The following is a 17,971-nucleotide window of genomic DNA, read 5'->3' on the forward strand; positions in this document are numbered from 1 at the left end:
CAGTCAGGGCAGAGAACTAGAGGTCTGAGAATTGAAAGAAGGGACTAATGAGTATTAGGAGGAAATACTTTATTTGGGGACCAAGTAAAGCTGGAAGACTGCGAACTCTGTAGAGTGCTGGTGAGTTTGTAAAGAGGTTGACATGGCGGGTCTCGGGTCTGAGGGTCTCAGGTATGGGAGACCGGGGCCCTCGGGATAGGGAGGGGCTGAATTAGTGGGTGAGAGTGGGCAGCAGAGCCAGGCCGCTGATACCTCAGGCCTGGAGGGGCTGCTGGTCTGGGCAAGTCCTGGGGGTCTGTGTGGGCCTGGTCTGTGTGAGTCTCAGTGTTTGTGGGGGAAAGAAGGGGAATCCCTAGGTGTGTGGGTGCCAGGGCCTAATGACCCCACTTCTTTGGGTCTCTGGACTTGTGGGATCCCAGGTCTGTAAATCCCTGGGATCCGTGGGTTCCAGGTTTGTAAGTGTCTGGAATCTGCTGGTCTCTGGGATCTCTGGGTCCCAGGTCTGTGGGTCATGGGATCTGTTGGGCCCTGATATTTATGGGTCCCAGGTCTGTGGGCCCAGGATCTGTGGGTACCGCGTCTGTAAGTCCCTGGGATCTGTGGGTCCCAGGCCTATGGATACCTGGAATCTGCGGGTCCCCGAGATGCGTGGGTCCCGGTCTGCGGGGCCCCGGCCCGGGAGTCGCGGGCGGCGGGGCGCGGGTCCCCGTGGCGCCGCCCCGCCTGACATCAGTTCCGCCGGCGGCGCGCGCGGCCTCCTCCCCTCCGTCCCCGCCCGCCGCGCTCGGAGCCGCCGGGCCGGGGTTGGAACGAGGCCCGGGCGGGCGGGCGGGCAGGCGAGGCCGGGCGGCGGGCGGCGGGGCCCGCGGCCGGCACGACGGAGCCTCCGCACGGCCGGCGGCAGCGGTTGGCGGCCCGGGGCCCGCGGCGAGGGCGGCGGCGGCGGGGCGGCGGCGGCGCCATGGAGCCGCGGGAGGTGAAGGACCGGATCCTGGAGAACATCTCGCAGTCGGTGAAGAAGGTGAGCGCGGCTGCGGCCTCCGCGACCCGAGGGACCCGGAGGACGCGGAAGACCCGGCCCCGCCCGCCCGGGCCTCCGCGGCCCCGGGGCCCGCTCCGGGCCGTCGTTGAAGGCCGGCACCCGGGTCCGGGCAGCCCCGGGCGGACGGGGGGAGCCCGCAGCATCCCTGCATCCCGGGCGCAGGCCGCGGGACGAGCCCCGGCTTCCCCGCCCCGTGACCCCGCGGCAGCCCCGCGGCCCGCGAAGTCCCGGGCGACCTCGCCGGGATCGCGGTTCTCGGGCAAGGTGACTGCGGGTCGTGTCAGCCCCACGGCGGCAGCGAGGCGGGTTGCGCGGTGATCCGACCGCGGGCGCCTGCCCGAGGGGCTGGCGGAGCCGGGTCGGACCGGGCTCCCCGGGCCGGTGCCGCGCCTGTCACCCCAGCCCGGGAAAGCCCGGCCGAGAATCCAGTTCAAAGCCAGCCTGGCTCAGAAAAGAACGAGGAAAGCTAGCATTTACAATGAAGTCAGCGTGTCGGGGAGAAAAAGCCCCACCGTGGATGAATTCACATCCGCTGAGAACCCAAGTGCTCCGCCAGAACGGAGCTTTTTTCTTTCCCTATTTTGATTTCTTGGTTCACCTGCTTGGCTGAGGAACGGGTGAGAGTGTGAGAGTGTGTGTGTGAGTGTGAGAGTGTCTGTGTGAGTGTGTGACAGTGTGTGAGTGTGTGCGAGTGTGTGTGTGAGAGTGTGTGTGAGAAAGTGTGACTGTGTGTGAGAGTGTGAGTGTGTGACAGTGTGTGTGTGTGAGTGAATGTGAGTGTGAGTGTGTGTGAGTGTGTGCGAGAAAGTGTGAGTGTGTGAGTGTGAGTGTGTGAGTGTGTGAGTGTGAGTGTGTGACAGTGTGTGTGTGTGTGACAGTGTGTGTGTGAGAGTGAATGTGAGTGTGAGTGTGAGAGTGTGTGTCTGTGTGAGAGTGTGTGCGAGTGAGTGTGAGAGTGTGACAGTGTGTGAGTGTGTGTGAGTGTGCGTGTGAGAAAGTGTGAGTGTGAGAAAGTGTGAGTGTGTGACAGTGTGAGTGTGTGTGTGACAGTGTGTGTGTGAGAGAGTGAATGTGAGTGTGTGTGAGTGTGAGAGTGTGTGTGTGAGGCTGAGTGTGTATGAGAGTGTGAGTGTGTGCGAGTGTGTGTGAGAAAGTGTGTGAGTGTGTGACAGTGTGTGTGAGTGTGCATGTGTGCGTGTGTGTGAGTGTGAGAAAGTGTGAGTGTGTGTGAGAGTGTGAGTGTGTGTGTGTTAGGTAGAGGGACTCAATAGTTATTTTACTACCTACAGGCATCAAAACAAGAAAACTACACACACACACACACACACAACTGGGACCCCTCCATTTAAATTCCTCAAAATTAACACAAGGAAGCAATCTTATGTTTTGTTAAAGAAGGAAGGAAAGGAGGGAGGGAGAAAATAATCTTTCTAAACTGCAACACTCAAAGTGAGAGGTGACCTGCAAAGGTCCAAGGAGAGCTTGGTTTATGCTTGGTCAATGCAGTGGGTATAGTTTTTGCTTATTCAAGGAAGGCACAGTGAGCCATTCCTTCCTTAAGAAGCAACATGTCGGGCTGGGAAGGTGGCTCAGTGGTAGAGAGCTTGCCTTGCATGCCTGAGGCTCTGGGTTCGATTCCTCATCACCACATAAGCAGAAGAAAAAAAGCCGGAAGTGGCACTGTGGCTCAAGTGGTAGAGCGCTAGCCTTGAGCTGAAGGGCTGAGGGACAGCACCCAGGCCCAGAGTTCAGGCCCCAGGACCGGACCCCCAAAAAAGGCAGTATGTCTTGCCAGGCACAGGTGGTTCATGCCTGTAATTCTAGCTACTCAGAAGGCTGAGATCTGAGGATCACAGTTGGAAGGCAGCAGGGCAGAAAAGTCCCTTGATACTCTTATCTCCAACTAAAGTAGAGCTAGCCTTAAGCAAAAGAGCTCAGGGATAGTGGCCCAGGCCCTGAGTTCAAGACCTAGGACTAGCTAAAGAAAAAAAAAAAGCATTTCTTTCCTAATGGCAGAGGAAAAACTGCTGAGCTTCCCAGTCTAATCTGTGCTGATCATAGCTGCAAAATACCAAAGGATTTTTTTTTCTTTGGGTTTCAAGTAAATGGGGAAAGTCTTCAATTACAGATCTGGTAGACATGGATACCTTGTCACAGATGTAAGCATGGGTCGGTCATTCAAAGGCAGTAAATCTTTTTAGTAAATCTTTTTCTTTAATTTTTTTTTTTTTGCCAGTATTGGCAATTGGAACTCAGGCCTAAGTGCTGCCTCTTTGCTTTTTTGCTCTGGGCTGATATTCTACCATTTGAGCCACAGTTTCACTTCCTGCTTTTTGGTGGTTCATTGGAGGTAAGAAGCATATAGACTTTGCTTACCTGGGCTGTCTTCAAACCATGATCCTCAGATCTCAGCCTCCTGAGTCATTAGGGTTATAGGTGTGAGCCATCAGCGTCCTAGCTGAGTCAGTCTTAATAAATGGTAGCTCTTCAAGCCAAGTGCTTGCTTGCACAAGGCCTGTAGACAGTACCTCTCACCTACATGTGGTTATGGATCACCACCTCCTTTGTATGCCAGTTTCAGACACCTGCCATGATTCTTGCACTGTGAAGTGCATTACATTTTCAAAATCAGTCGCTACTTCTAATTGGAATCAGATGGGTTGTGGAAGTGAGGTTGAGGACTAGAAGTATTTTTTTTTGGGGGGGGGGGGTCTGGTCGTGGGTTCTGAACTCTGGGCCTGGGCGCTGTCCCTCAGCTCTTCAGCTCAAGGCTAGCGCTCTACCACTTGAGCCACAGTGCCACTTCCAGCTTTTTTCTTTTTTCTTCTGTGGTGCTGAGGAATCAAACCCAGGGCCTCAGGCATGCAAGGCAAGCGCTCTATCACTGAGCCACCTTCCCAAGCCCCGAGGACTAGAAGTCTTGAGGTCAGACTTGCCCTTGAATGTCAACTTCACCCAAATTCCTGAGAGTTGCTTTGCCTGTTTTCTTCCTCCTCCTAGTAAGATGGTCTTACTGGTCCTTTTTTTTTTTTTTCTTTATCTTTGCCTTTTTTTTTTTTTTTGCCAGTTGTGGGGCTCAAACTCAGACCCTGGGTGCTATCCCTGAGCTTTTGTGCTCAAAGCTAGCCACCTGAGCCATAGCTCTACTTTTGTTTTTTTTCGGTGGTTTACTGGGAGCTCTCCTGCCCAGGCTGGCTTCAAAACATGGTCCTCAGATCTCAGCCTCCTAAGCAGCTAAGATTTCAGGTGTGAACTATTGGTACTTGACACATTTTTTTTTTTTTTTGGGTCCAGTCGTGGGGCCTGAACTCTGGGCCTGGGCGCTGTCCCTCAGCTCTTCAGCTCAAGGCTAGCACTCTACCACCTGAGCCACAGCGCCACTTCCAGATTTTTTTCTTTTTGCTTATGTGGTGCTGAGGAATCGAACTCAGGGCCTCATGCATGCAAGGCAAGCGCTCTACCACTGAGCCACCTTCCCAGCCCCTTGACACATTTTTTTAAAGGATGTTGCATTAAAAAAATGAGGTATAGGCCGGGCGCTGGTGGCTCACGCCTGTAATCCTAGCTACTCAGGAGGCTGAGATCTGAGGATCGAGGTTCAAAGCCAGCCCAGGCAGAAGAGACCGTGAAACTCCTATCTCCAATAAACCACCAGAAAATCGGAAGTGGCACTGTAGCTCAAGTGGTAGAGCGCTCGCTTTGAGCTGAAGAGCTGAGGGACAGCGCCCAGGCCCAGAGTTCAAGCCCCACGACCGACAAAAAAAAAAAAAATGAGGTATATTGTATATTACTGTATTTTCAAGGTGTATTTCTGAACTTCAGTTTGATTGTACATTCGGGAAAATACACAGACACTAAGAGTACAGCTGAATAAGTTTTCATATAGTGAACAACACCAGACTGAGAAAGACATCCTTCTTGTGTCCCCAGCTATGTTCTCAAGCTCACCCACTACCCAGGCAGTGCTGTTGAGTCCAGCTACTTTTCCACTTAGACATTGCTGTGGAAACATACTTTGTAACTCCAGAAAGATGAAATACCAGTTACCCCACCTAAGTCCCAGGACCTGTGTTCTCAAATGGAGATAGCATCCATGGGTGCTAGAGAGTTTGATAGAACAACTGCATGAAAATGGTAACAATACAAAGTAAGCTCAAGCCAGGTGGTGTGATACACTCCTGTAATTCTACCACTCAGGAGGCTGAGGCAGGAGGATTGACAATTCAAGTCCAGTGTTCATCTCAGCAGCACATATATAAAATTAGAATGATACAAAGAAGATAAGCAAGGTGCTGTGCAGAATGATATGTAAAAATTTCCATATTTAAAACAGAACAAATAAAAAAACTGGGTGCTGGTGGCTCATACCTGTAATCCTAGCTACTCAGAAGGCCGAGATCTGAGGATTGTGGTTCAAAGCCAGCCCAGGCAGGAATGTCCATGAGACTCTTAGTTCCAATTAACCACCAGAAAACCAGAAGTGGAGCTGTGGCTTAAGTGGTAGAGTGCTAGCTTTGAGCAAAAGAAGCTCAAGGACAGCACCCAGGCCCAGAGTTCAAGCCCCACGACTGACAAAAAAAAAAAAAAAATCCACCTTGGGCTACGTAGCAAGACTCTTAGCTCCAAAAAAACCAAAAAACTCTGTATGTTTTTGAAAGGAAGCTAATAGGAGAAACTACTCAGGTGCTGCTAAAGAAGCTCACAGTTACTGTGTTGGTAGTAGAAATGTCCAGCACAAGGACAGAGATAGCATTTTATTGTATTCATTTTATGTATGAATGTTTGTAGGTATGTGTGTGTGTGTGTGTGTGTGTGTGTATGAATGCTGGTCATGGGCTTGAACTCAGGGCCTGGGCATTGTACCTGAGCTCTTTTGCTCAAACCAAGCTACCACTTCGAGCAATAGCTCCACTTCTGGTTTTCTGGTAGTTAATTGGAGATAACAGTCTCATAGATAGGCTGGGAATGTGGCTCAGTGGTAGAGTGCTTGCCTTACATGCATGAAGCCCTCGGTTCGATCCCTTAGTATCACATAAACAGAAAAAGCCAGAAGTGGCCCTGTGGCCTCACATGGTAGAGTGCTAGTCTTGAGCAAAGGAAGCTCAGCAGCAGTGCCCAGGCCCTGAATTCAAGCCCCAAGACTGGCAAAAAAAAAAAAAGAGCCGGGCGCTGGTGGCTCACGCCTGTAATCCTAGCTACTCAGGAGGCTGAGATCTGAGGATCGTGGTTCAAAGCCACCCCGAGCAGTAGAGACCGTGAGACTCCTATCTCCAATAAACCACCAGAAAACCGGAAGTGGCGCTGTAGCTCAAGTGGTAGAGCGCTCGCCTTGAGCTGAAGAGCTGAGGGAGTTCAAGCCCCACGACCGACAAAAAAAAAAAAAAAAAGTCTCATAGACTTTCCTGCCCAGGCTGGCTTTGAACCACGATCCTCAGAGCTTAAGCCTGCTGAGTAGCTATGATTATAGGTGTGGGCCACTAGTATCCAGCTTTTTTTTTGGGGGGGGGGGTCTGGTCCTGGGGCCTGAACTCTGGGCCTGGGCGCTGTCTCTCAGCTCTTCAGCTCAAGGCTAGTGTTCTACCACTTGAGCCACAGCACCACTTCTGGCTTTTTTTCTTTTTGCTTATGTGGTGCTGAGGAATCGAACCCAGGGCCTCGTGTGCAAGGCAAGCGCTCTACCACTGAGCCACCTTCCCAGCCCCAGCTTTTTTTTTTCTTTTGGTGGGGGGAGGACTTGTACTTGCTTGGCTAGTGTTCTACCACTTCAGCCACACCTCCATCCCTGCTTTTTGCTCATTATTCTAGAGGCAGAGTCTTGCAAACTTTTCTGCTCCAACTGGCCTCAAGCTGTGATTCTCAAATCTGAGTAGCGAGGATGGCAGCATGACCCATCAATACCTGCTGACGACATCTGTATCGCAGCAGTCTTTGTGATGCCATCGGGCTGTAGAGCGAATGTGGACTTTGTACATGCCATCACGTGTCCAAGTATTCTGTCATTTGAAATATCACTGGGCGCCTTCCCTCAGCCCCTCGTGTTCCAGGCCTTAGGAAGGCCCCGTGAACTCCACTCTCATGGAGATGGCAGTCTAGTAGAAGAGGAGTCAGTCAGTAGACAGAAACATCCTGCGCTGGATTCAGGCTGTGGCTGCTGTTGCACTGGCATCCAATAGAACACATGACAAATGCTTGGCCAGGGAAGTGAGCTTGGAGGGGGTGACCAGGGAAGACTTCCCTAAAGCAGTGGCAGTGTATGCAGCAAGGAGCACTGGCCAAGATGAGAGAGGAAAATTATTCTAGGAAAACAATAGCACCAGGCCTGGTGGTTCACACCTGACTCACGCCTGTAAGTCTAGTTATTCGAGAGGCTGAGATCTGGAGAATCATGGGTTGAGGCCATTCAGGGCACAAAAGTCCTTGATCCTCTTATCTCCAATTAACCAGCAAAAAGCTAGGCTGGACCCATGGCTCAAGTGGTAGAGCATCAACCAAGCAAATAAACCAAGCAAGGCCCTAAGTTTGAATCCTAGGATCTGAAAAAAAACAAAATAGCTCAGTAGTAGACAGAATGCAAAGTAACTGTCCCCTGTACCCCTCCCCTTTAAGCAGGACATATGAGCCATGAGAACGTGGCAGTGGTGCAGTGGCTGGGGGCATGCCAGCCCTCTCTAGTGATTGGGACAGACGCTATCCTAGAATCTAGGCTCTGAGAGGAAGTTCTATTTCTGGCCGGTGAGCCCCCTCCGCAGGAGGCTCCCTGTGGATGGCTGGGATGAGGCCGCAGCTGTTGCCCAGTCTGGCTAGCCAGGGCCGCTGAAGAGGCCACCCTGGGGAGTGGGCTTTCCCCATCTTCTTGCTCCTCCACACAGGTTAGCTCTGCCAGGACATTAAATTTAGCCAAGGCAGCTCATTCCTGCAGACAGCTCTGTCATGGGTCATTGGGTTTGGATGAGAATTACCTTGGCCATTTAGTTTAGATCAATAGTTTTGTTCTGTCTCACTGCTGCTGGTGTGTGTGTGTGTGTGTGCACATGCGCACGCACGCACTCGCAAGCTATAGGGGGAAGTTCTAAAAACCCCCAAGGATCTGAGTCACCAGGGCAGCAAGACCCAAGCGACTTAATGCACATTTTCTAAAGTGAGCTTGTTCTCCCTGCTTCCTCTCCCTGAGGGTCTGAATTCTGTTTGAAGCCCATGACACTGTGGGCCTTCCCACCCCTTCACAGAACATTCCAGGCCCTAGCTCTCAGGGCTGGGCCCAGCCAGATGGAAAGGTCCTGCATCATGATTTGGGGCCAGGCAGGAACTTCTCCTCTGCACCAGGCCTTGGAGTGAACAGGTCAGCTGCTGGCTGTGATGGGCTTCCTGGGCAACAGGTAGACCACGGCCAATTGTCTGCGGTCAGGTGGAAGGCTAGCTCACTCTCTGGCTGGCTCTTTGGCGTTTCCTATGAGTCTTCCTCAAAACTCATCCAGCTGGAGCCCAATGCAGAAAGGAATTTCATGGGGGAAAAAATGGAAAATCTGTTCCAGCTGGCAGCATCGCTCAATCTGGAAATGTAACGTGTTGTGTAAGCAGGAGAGGAGTTAGAACTTGGAGTCTGGAAGTCATGGGGAGGGGAGGCTGGCATTTCTGGTCCCTTGGGCCCCTGGGTTGGTGCGTCTTCCCTTCCCTGATCTACAGTACCCATCTCAGCCTCAGGATTCACCACCTTGGCAAGGGCATATTGCTGCCACTGCTGGCAGCACCCTGTTTTCAAGGGGCTCTCCTACATGGCCCTTGCTGCAGCCTTCTGGTGGCATCTGAAACCTAGGCCTGTCCCTGAAGTAGGCAACTGTGCCCAGAGCCAGTCCTCTGGAGAGGCCAAGCTAGGCCACAGTGCTGGTTAGCTTGGGCGATAGTCTTCCCTGCCTCCTCTTCCTTGCCTAAGGCGTGGGTGTTCTGGAATTTCTGTGTGTGGCAGAACAAGGACAGCTTCTGGGAGAGTCCCTGAGGCTGGGTCTGAAAGTCAGGTCACTGTTCCTTCATTATTGTGACCCCTCGAGTCCTGAAAAAGGTCCACCTCCACCCCACTTTCTTGCTGTGTGTGTGTGTGTGTGTGTGTGTGTGTGTGTGAGTGAGAGAGAGAGAGAGAGAGAGAGAACTTCCTTGGTTTTTCTACTTGTGGCTAGTGCCATACTCATTAATTGGAGCTAAGAATCTGATGGACTTTCTTGCTGGGCTGTCCTCGCACTGTGATCCTCAGATCTCTGCTTTCTGAGCAGCTAGGATTACAAATGTAAGCCCCCAGCAACTGGCAAGCATCTCCTCTCTTGTAGCCAAAGAGGTAGCTGGCTCTGCCACAGGGACAGTCTCCCCATTTTGCATATTTGCTCCCCTTACTTTTTTGTTGTTGTTGGTAGTCATGGGGCTTGAACTCAGGGCCTAGACATTGTCCCTGAGCTCTTTTTGCTCAAGGCTAGTATTCTACCACTTTGAGCCATGGCTATCACTACTTTTTTTCTTTGTCAGTTGTGGGGCTTCAACTCTGGGCCTGGGCGCTGTCCCTGAGCTCTTCACAGCTCAAGGCTAGCACTCTACCACTTGAGCCACTGCACTACTTCTGGCTTTTTCTATGTATGTGGTACTGAGGAATTGAACCCAGGGCCTCATGCATGCCAGGCAAGCACTCTACTACCGAGCTATCTTCCCAGCCCCAATGGCACCACTTTTCTGGTGATTAATTAGGGCTAAGATTCTCATGGACTTTCCTGCCTGGGCTGACTTTAAACTGTGATACTCAGATCTCAGCCTCCTAAGAAGCTAGAATTACAGGTGTGAGCTATCAGCACCCAGCTCCCCTTGCTTATAACTGAAAACACTAAAGAACTGCACAAGGAAGAATGTATTAGTTTCCCATAACCCCCTTCTCCCTGGATAGCTATGTGTGAGCACAGGGAAATCCACAGAAATCCCCACACTGGTTTCTGGGAGTCATCTTTCCTAATTGTTCATGTAATTTGATGAAAGTTCTTTGTTTTTAGGTTCCCAGCTGCTCAAACATGTTGAGAGTAAGGGAATCTCACATCCTCTGCACATGCACGCGCACACACACACACCCCACCCATGTCCACAAGCCCTTTCCCAGTCAGTGACAGCATAACTGGCAGGGCTGGCTCCTGTTGCCTATTTTAGTACACAGGGAAATGATGTCATGATGTCTAGGAACATCTAGTCATAAAGCTCATAAGGTGCAGAACTGGGCTCAGGACCATTTTTCCAGTTCCTACTTTCTCATTTCTCTGTCTGTTTCTATAATGTCTGTCTTGAATCCCATAGGTCAGACTTGTGGGCCAGTCATTCAGAAAGTGACCTATGGCATTTGACATCTTTGTTGACTGAAGATTGCACACTGAACCAATCCTGGGAAGCCTCTATCCTGAGGACTTAACATTCTAGAAGAAAAGATATTAGGCAGCTAGGTACTAGTGACTCATGCCTCCTAGCTACTCAGGAGGCTGAGATCTGAGGATCGTGATTCAAGGCCAGACAAGGCAGGAAAGACTGTGAGTTTTTTTTTTTTTTGTCAGTTGTGGGGCCTGAACTCTGGGCCTGGGCGCTGTCCCTCAGCTCTTCAGCTCAAGGCTAGTGCTCTACCACTTGAGCCACAGTGCCACTTCCAGCTTTTTCTGCTTATGTGGTGCTGAGAAATTGAACCCAGGGCCTCATGCATACAAGGCAAGCTCTCTACCACTGAGCCACCTTCCCAGCCCAGATTTTTTTTTTTTTTTTTTGGGTACGGTCGTGGGGCCTGAACTCTGGGCCTGGGTGCTGTCCTTCAGCTCTTCAGCTCAAGGCTAGCGCTCTACCACTTGAGCCACAGCACCACTTCCGGATTTTTTCTTTTTGCTTATGTGGTGCTGAGGAATTGAACCCAGGGCCTCATGCATGCAAGGCAAGCACTCTACCCCTGAGCCACCTTCCCAGCCCCCCCCCCCTTTTTTTTTTTAAGTATAACTTGCCAGGCACTGGTAGCTTACACCTATAATCCTAGCTACTCAGGCTGAGATCTGAGGATCATGGTTCAAAGCCAGCCCAGGCAGGAAAGTCCGTAAGACTCTTAGCTCCAAAAAACCACTAGAAAACCGGAAGTGGTGTTGTGGCTCAAGCAGTAGAGTGCTCACCTTGAGCTGAAGAGCATAGGGACAGCGCCCAGGCCCAGAGTTCAAACCCCATGACTGACAAAAACAAAACAAAACAACTTTTCCCCAGAAGACAGTTGTGCAGTCCTTAAGGATCCAGCCCCTTCTATGGGTTTTGGTGGAGGTCGGGGGCAGCCCCAGTATGTGTAAATCAGGGTGGGAGTGTTGGGGCTTTTTGGGCATCATGAGATCAATTGCTGCCCATCCTGCGGTGAATGGCACAGCTCACACAGTAATTGGGCTTTGCATAGGGCTGGGGAAGCCCAGAAGCTTCCTGAGTAGAGGCTACAGCTCCTACTGTGCTCTGAATGACAGACTTCGTAATGGCCTTGACGCTGGACACACATTGGGTGCAATTTGTACAGTGATTAGGTTGCACGTGGTCTCGGCCCTTTGTGGCTCAACTGTTGTTCCTTCTTTTTTTTTTTTTTTTTCATCATCTTGGGCTTGAGGACAAGAGAGAGCCATGAGATTCTTATCTCCAATTAACCACCAAAAATCCAGAAGCAGAGCTGTGGCCCAAGTAATAGAACACTAGCCTTGAGCAAAAAAATTTCAGAGACAGTGCCTAGTCCCTGAGTTCAAGCGTGAGGAGCAGCACACACACACGAAGACATGAGGCATCCGTTGGAGATTACAGTAGATAGGATGTACCCCACGTTCCCCCATAGTGCTTTGATAACTATGGCTTGTGATGGTAGGAAGTTTCCTTCACACTCCTTCACCTGTTAGTATTTGTAGCTCGTCTAGTGTCCCACAGTGCTGCCAGGGCCTGGAATGGAGGTGGGGTCCCTGCTGTGTCCCCTGGTCTAGCCCTGTGACAGACACTGAGATTTAGGTGGCCAATTTCCTTTAGCATCCTGCCACTGGGTGGGGGAACCACTAGGGGGTCACGTGGTCACACAGCTGAGAGAGGAAAGGGGAAGTGAAAGAGGAATACAGAAGCAGCCAAATGCCCAGCTTTCAAAGACTGACCTAAATGAGGCTTAAAGAAATCTCAGTCTCCTGCCAAGGCTCCCATAGCACTTCGGGGGAGTACTCAGGGTTTCTGCCAGCCCCTGCCTCCTGCTCAGCCATGGGAGCATAGTAGGTTGGCTGTGCTGGTGATCCCTCAGCCATTGGCTGCTTCTTGGCTTCTGGTGTCTGCCCAGGGACCTGTTGGCAGAGCCTCTCACTACCACTGTCAGAGGCACCCCAGGTCAGAGGCAAGCTCTAATTGTAAGAAAGAAGAATGGTGCCATCTTGAGGGTTGGGCACTCCTTCCAAGAATAGGGGTAGTAACTCTTTTCTTTGATTTTTTTTTTTCTTGTGCCAGTCCTGGGGCTTGAACTCAGGGCCTGAGTGTTTACTGGCCATGACCTTTTGTGTTCATGCTCTACCACTTGAGCCACAACTCCACTTCTGTCTTTTTGGTAGTTCATTGCAGATAAGAGTATCACAGACTTTTCTGCCCAGGATGACTTTAAACCTTGGTTCTCAGATCTCAGTCTCCTAAGTAGCTAGGATTGCAGGTATAGCCACTGGCACAAAACTTTGATTTTATTTTGTTTTGTTTTGCCAGTCCTGGGGCTTGAACTCAAGGCCTAGGCACTGTCCCTGAGCTTCTTTTTGCTCAAGGCTAACCCTCTACCACTTGAACCACAGCAGCATTTTGTTTATGTGGTACTGAGGAATCAAACCTGAGGCTTCATGCATTCTAGGCAAACACTTTACCACCAAGCTACATTCCCTGCCTTTTGTTTGATATTTATTTGCTTATTTTACAGTGCTAGGGACCAAACAGTGCTGTTATCTCTAGTCCATGATTTGAGAAACCATATTCTGTGAAATTGTCCAATTAAACTGGCCTGCCCAATCATCATTGCTCTACACTGCAAAGAAAGTGCAGAAAGATGAAATCCAGGGGGCTGGGAAGGTGGCTCAGTGGTAGAGTGCTAGCCTTGCATGCATGAGGCCCTGGGTTCAATTCCTCAGCACCACATAAGCAAAAAGAAAAAAGCCGGAAGTGACGCTGTGGCTCAAGTGGTAGAGTGCTAGCCTTGAGCTGAAGAGCTGAGGGACAGCGCCCAGGCCCAGAGTTCAGGCCCCATGACTAGACCCAAAAAAAAAAAAAAAAGAAATCCATGCACCGTTCCAGCCTTGATGCTTCTCTTTTTCCCCTGGTTAGAGAATTGGCTCTTGTGTCAGGTGGCAAATATTGGTCAAGAAGCCCAAACTTACTGGGCACCTGTGGCTCATGCCTGTGATCCTAGCTACACAGAAGGCTGAGATCTGAGGACCATGGTTTGAATCCAACTCAATAGGAAAGTCTTATCTCTAACCACCAAAAAGAGCTGTAAGTAGAGTTGTGGTAGAGCACTAGGCCCAGAGTTCAGGCCCCATGACTGACAAAAAAAAGAAAAAAGAAAAAAAGAGTCTCATGAGCTAGGTGCTGGTAGCTCATACCTGTAATCCTAGCTACTCGAGAGGCTAAGGATTACGGTTCAAAGCCAGACCCTGCAGGAAAGTCTTTAGACTCTTATCTCCAATAAATAACCAGAAAACCAGAAGTAGAGCTGTGCCTCAAGTGGTAGAGTGCTAGCCTTGAGCTGAAGAGCTGAGGGACAGCACCCAGGCGCAGAGTTCAAGCCTCATGACCTACAAAAAAGAGAGAGAGAGAGAGAGAGAGAGAGTCTCATAGGCTTTCCGCCCAGGATGGCTTTGAACCACAATCCTTAAATCTCAGCCTCCTGAGTAGCTAGGATTACAGGCATGAGCCACTGGCATCTGGCTGAAAAAAAGTTTTTGAGAGCTCATCTTCAGCAATAAAAAAGCTGGACACTATGTATACATCTGTTTTCCAAGCTACTAGGGAAGCATAAGTAGGATTATAGACCAGGCTAGCCCAGGCAAAATTTGAGCCCTTGTTCAAAAAATAACAAAAGCAAAGAAGTCCCAGGGGTCTGGTTCAATAGGTAGAGTATCTGTCTAGCAAGCATGAAGCCCTGAGTTTGAATCCCAATATTGCAAGAAAAATAGAAATAAAAAGTCCACAGAGGGCTGGAAAGGTGGCTAAGTGGTAGAGTGCTTGCCTTGCATGCATGAGGCCCTGGGCTCAATTCTTCAGCACCACATAAGCAGAAAAAGCCGGAAGTGGCACTGTAGCTCAAGTGGTAGAGCGCTAGCCTTGAGCTGAAGAGCTGAAGGACAGTGCCCAGGCCCAGAGTTCAGACCCCACGACTGGCAAAAAAAAAAAAAAAGTCCACAGACATAAAGTGTCTGACTCTGAGTTTCAGTTGAGCTTATTTAAGCATGGCTACTATGGGTAGATTTTTTTTGGGGGGAGGGTGTCGGTTGTGGGGCTTGAACTCTGGGCCTGGGCAATGCCCTTGAGCCTCTTTGTGTTCAAGGCTAGTGCTCTACCACTTGAATCACAGAACCACTTCCAGTTTTTGAGTAGTTAATTGGAGATAAGAGTCTCACGGGGATTTTTATACCCAGGCTGGCTTCGAACCACAATTCTCAGTTGTGAGCTTCCTGGGTAGCTAAGATTACTGGTGTGAGCCACCAGCAGCCAGCTTCAACTTACAGTCTCCCACAGCTGCCTTTGACCCAACTGCTAGTGACTCACCTGGAAGAATTTTTGGTGTCAGCCATGGTAAGGGATATTGGAAGGAAGAGACAAGTCCAGAGGCTGGGCTGTGGCGGCTAGAACCCTAATTACGATGCTCTGGGCGTTTCTAGGCTTGCTGGAGTGTGTCACCTGCACTCCCCCAGCTCACGTGGCAAGACTGGTACAGTCTCGTGGGATCCCAGTCTTCTGGAATCTCTGTTGTCCTGGCTTTGAGGGAGTCCAGGATAGGCTGAGGGGGTCTCTCTGGGCCTGGTGAGAAGACCCCAACAGTCAGAGACAGGAAAGTAACTTAGTCAATCTGGGGATGGTCTGGAAGCATGCCTTTGGGACAGAGGCCCCAGCATTCACAGGCGTTACTACAGAACAGAGGCCCCAGCATTCACGGGCTTTACTGTAGAACAGAGGCCCCAGCATTCACAGGCTTTACTACATACAGAACAATGTTTTTGTTTGTTTTGTTTTGCTTTGGTTTTCTTGCTTGAGTGGCAAGCCTGGCCAATCAAGCTCTACCCCATCCACAACCTCGGTTTAAAATCAGGCCCTGCCACTGTCTCACTCTGACCTACTTCATGGGATTGCTGTGATGATGAAATGAAATCACACTTCTGAGTTGCCTCTTGTAAGCATTTGCAGGGTGTCGGGCCCTTTAATGGACCTTCAAGACAGCCCTCAAGACACTGAAGAGTAAACTGGTATAAAAGATGATAGCCAGGCGCAGGTGGCTCACGCCTATAATCCTAGCTACTCAGGAGGCTGAGATCTGAGGATCATGGTTCAAAGCCAGCCAAGGCAGGAAAGTCTGTGAAACTCTTATCTCCAATAAACCACTCAGAAAAGCTGAAGTGGCGCTGTGGCTCAAGTGGTAGAGCACTAGCCTTGAGCTGAAGAGCTCAGGGACAGTGCCCAGGCTCAGAGTTCAAGCCCCACAACTGACCAAAAAAAAAAAAAAAAGATGGTAAATGAAGCCAAGCACCAGTGGCTCATGCCTGCAATCCTAGCTCAGGAGGCTCAGATGGATGGATCTTGGTTTAAAGTCAGCCTGAGCTGACTCGAAGTAACCACCAAAAAGCCAGAAATGGCAGTGTGGCTCAAGTGGTAGAGCACTAACAGTAAAAACGCTAAAGGACAGCAACCAGTTCAAGCCCCAGGACCAGCATACACACAAAACAATGGAAAATGGTATTTGTTGTACTGGGTCCTTAAGTTCTGCCACTGTGTGGTCCTTATTCATGGGATGCTTGTTCTCCTCGGCTCCTGCCCCTTCCCTGCCTGCTGGTCCTGCTGGTCCTGCTGGTGTGGGAAGCATGGGAAGCATATCACTGGCTGTGGGTGTTTGTTGACCTTGCTCTGCTGACTAGCTCCCAAAGTATGAGCTCAAGCTATTACCATAGCAATTCAGCAGGTGGTTGCATCATTGATTCCCGGACCCTCTTTTTCTTCTTTCTGCTCCTTTGAAGATCAATGCAGGTTGTGGTGTTGATTCAGGATTTTCTTGTCCCCTGAGATGAGGGAGACCCTTTACCAACCTTGCCGTGGAGCCTTCTGGAAACCTGTGTGTCTTCATGAAGACACTGCCCCCAGCCATATGTAGCTGATGGGTGTTTGAGATATGGCTGGTGCCACAAGAGCTGAAGTTTGAAGGTTGTTTAAGATTAATTTAAATAGTCATATGTGGCTTGAGGGTTCAAAGCAGTCCAATTCCAGAAAGGTTTTTTGTTTTGTTTTATTTTGTTTTGCTTTGCTTTTGCTGGTCCTGGGGTTTTTTTTTTTTTTGGGGTCCGGTCATGGGGCCTGAACTCTGGGCCTGGGCGCTGTCCCTCAGCTCTTCAGCTCAAGGCTAGCGCTCTACCACTTGAGCCACAGTGCCACTTCTGGCTTTTTTTTTTTTGCTTATGTGGTGCTGAGGAATCGAACCCAGGGCCTCGAGCATGCAAGGCAAGCGCTCTACCACTGAGCCACCTTCCCAGCCCCATGGTCCTGGGGTTTTATCTCAGGGTCCTGAGCACTGTCTCTACTTTTGCTCAAAGCTAGCACTCTACCACTTGAGCCACAGTGTCACTTCTTACTTTTTCAGGGTAGTTTATTGAAGGTATGAGTCTGAGACTTGGGCTGGGGATGTGGCTTATTGGTAGAGTGCTTGTCTAGCATGCATGAAGCCCTGGGTTCCATTCCTCAGTACCACATCAACAGAAAAAGCCAGAAGTGGCGCTGTGGCTCAAGTGGTAGAGTGCTAGCCTTGAGCAAAAGAAGCTCAAGGAACAGTGCCCAGGCCTTGAGTTCAAGCTCCAGGACTGACAAAAAAAAAAAAAAAAAAGAGTCTCGGACTTTCCTGACTGGGCTGGCTTTGATTCACTATTGTCAGACCTCAGCTTCCTGACTAGCTCAGATTACTGGTATGAGCCACTGGCTCCCAGCTTCTGCAAAGTCCTTTGAACCCATTTTACAGATGAGGAAAAAGTGAGTCAGGTGTTTAAGCAGTGTCCCACAAGTGCAGCCAGGCTTTGGACCTGGTTCCCCCTGGCAAGTCCGCCCTGCCCCATCGTGTGCGTCTGGCAGTCACTGTCTCATGGCTGCTGATTATTCTCTCCCTCAGTAATATCCTTCTTGTGTAGGTTTGCAAACCAGCTTGAAATAAATGCACAAGACCTATCTAAAGAAAGCCATAAAAGCCGGGCACCAGTGGCTCACGCCTGTCATCCTAACTACTCATGAGACTGAGATCTGAGGATTGTGGTTCAAAGCCAGCCCAGGCAGGAAAGTCCATGAGACTCTTATCTCCAATAATCTACTCAAAAAAAGCCAGAAGTGGCACTGTGGCTCAAGTAGTAGAATGCTAGCCTTGAACACACAGAGGCTCAAGGGTAGAGCCCAGGCAGAGAGGGAGAGGGAGAGAGAGACAGAGAGGAGAGACAGGGAGGAGAGACAGGGAGAACTGGATAAATGGGGAGGGAGGGGATCCATGCACGCATGCTCCCAGTTAGGAAGGCATGTGATTGCAAAGATGCCAGTTCTCCACCCAAATCTCTGCAGTCAGCAGTGTTATATAACACTGGGTACACACCCTGAAAAACTGCGTGAAATATGATTAAGAAAGAACAGGCTAGAATAATCAAAACCACTTTTTTTTTGAGGCTT

General features: G+C 50.3%; 1 protein-coding gene across 4 annotated transcripts in view; it reads left to right on the forward strand.

The window, feature by feature from the left end:
- Positions 1 to 930: 930 nt before the first annotated feature.
- The window catches only part of Plekhm2 (pleckstrin homology and RUN domain containing M2), a 39,595-nt gene continuing 22,554 nt past the window's right edge, over positions 931 to 17,971 (forward strand). For all 4 annotated transcript variants that reach the window (XR_006145857.1, XM_042669746.1, XM_042669747.1 and 1 more), the window contains exon 1: positions 931 to 1,021. Coding sequence is in view for 3 of the 4 variants with exons in the window: in XM_042669746.1 (XP_042525680.1) it covers positions 962 to 1,021 (60 nt within the window). In the remaining variant the exon portion in view is untranslated. The remainder of the gene's footprint in view (positions 1,022 to 17,971) is intronic.

The sequence above is a fragment of the Dipodomys spectabilis genome, unplaced genomic scaffold (assembly GCF_019054845.1).
Source record: "Dipodomys spectabilis isolate Male_0828 unplaced genomic scaffold, ASM1905484v1 ptg000504l, whole genome shotgun sequence".
NCBI classification, from domain to species: Eukaryota; Metazoa; Chordata; class Mammalia; order Rodentia; family Heteromyidae; genus Dipodomys; species Dipodomys spectabilis.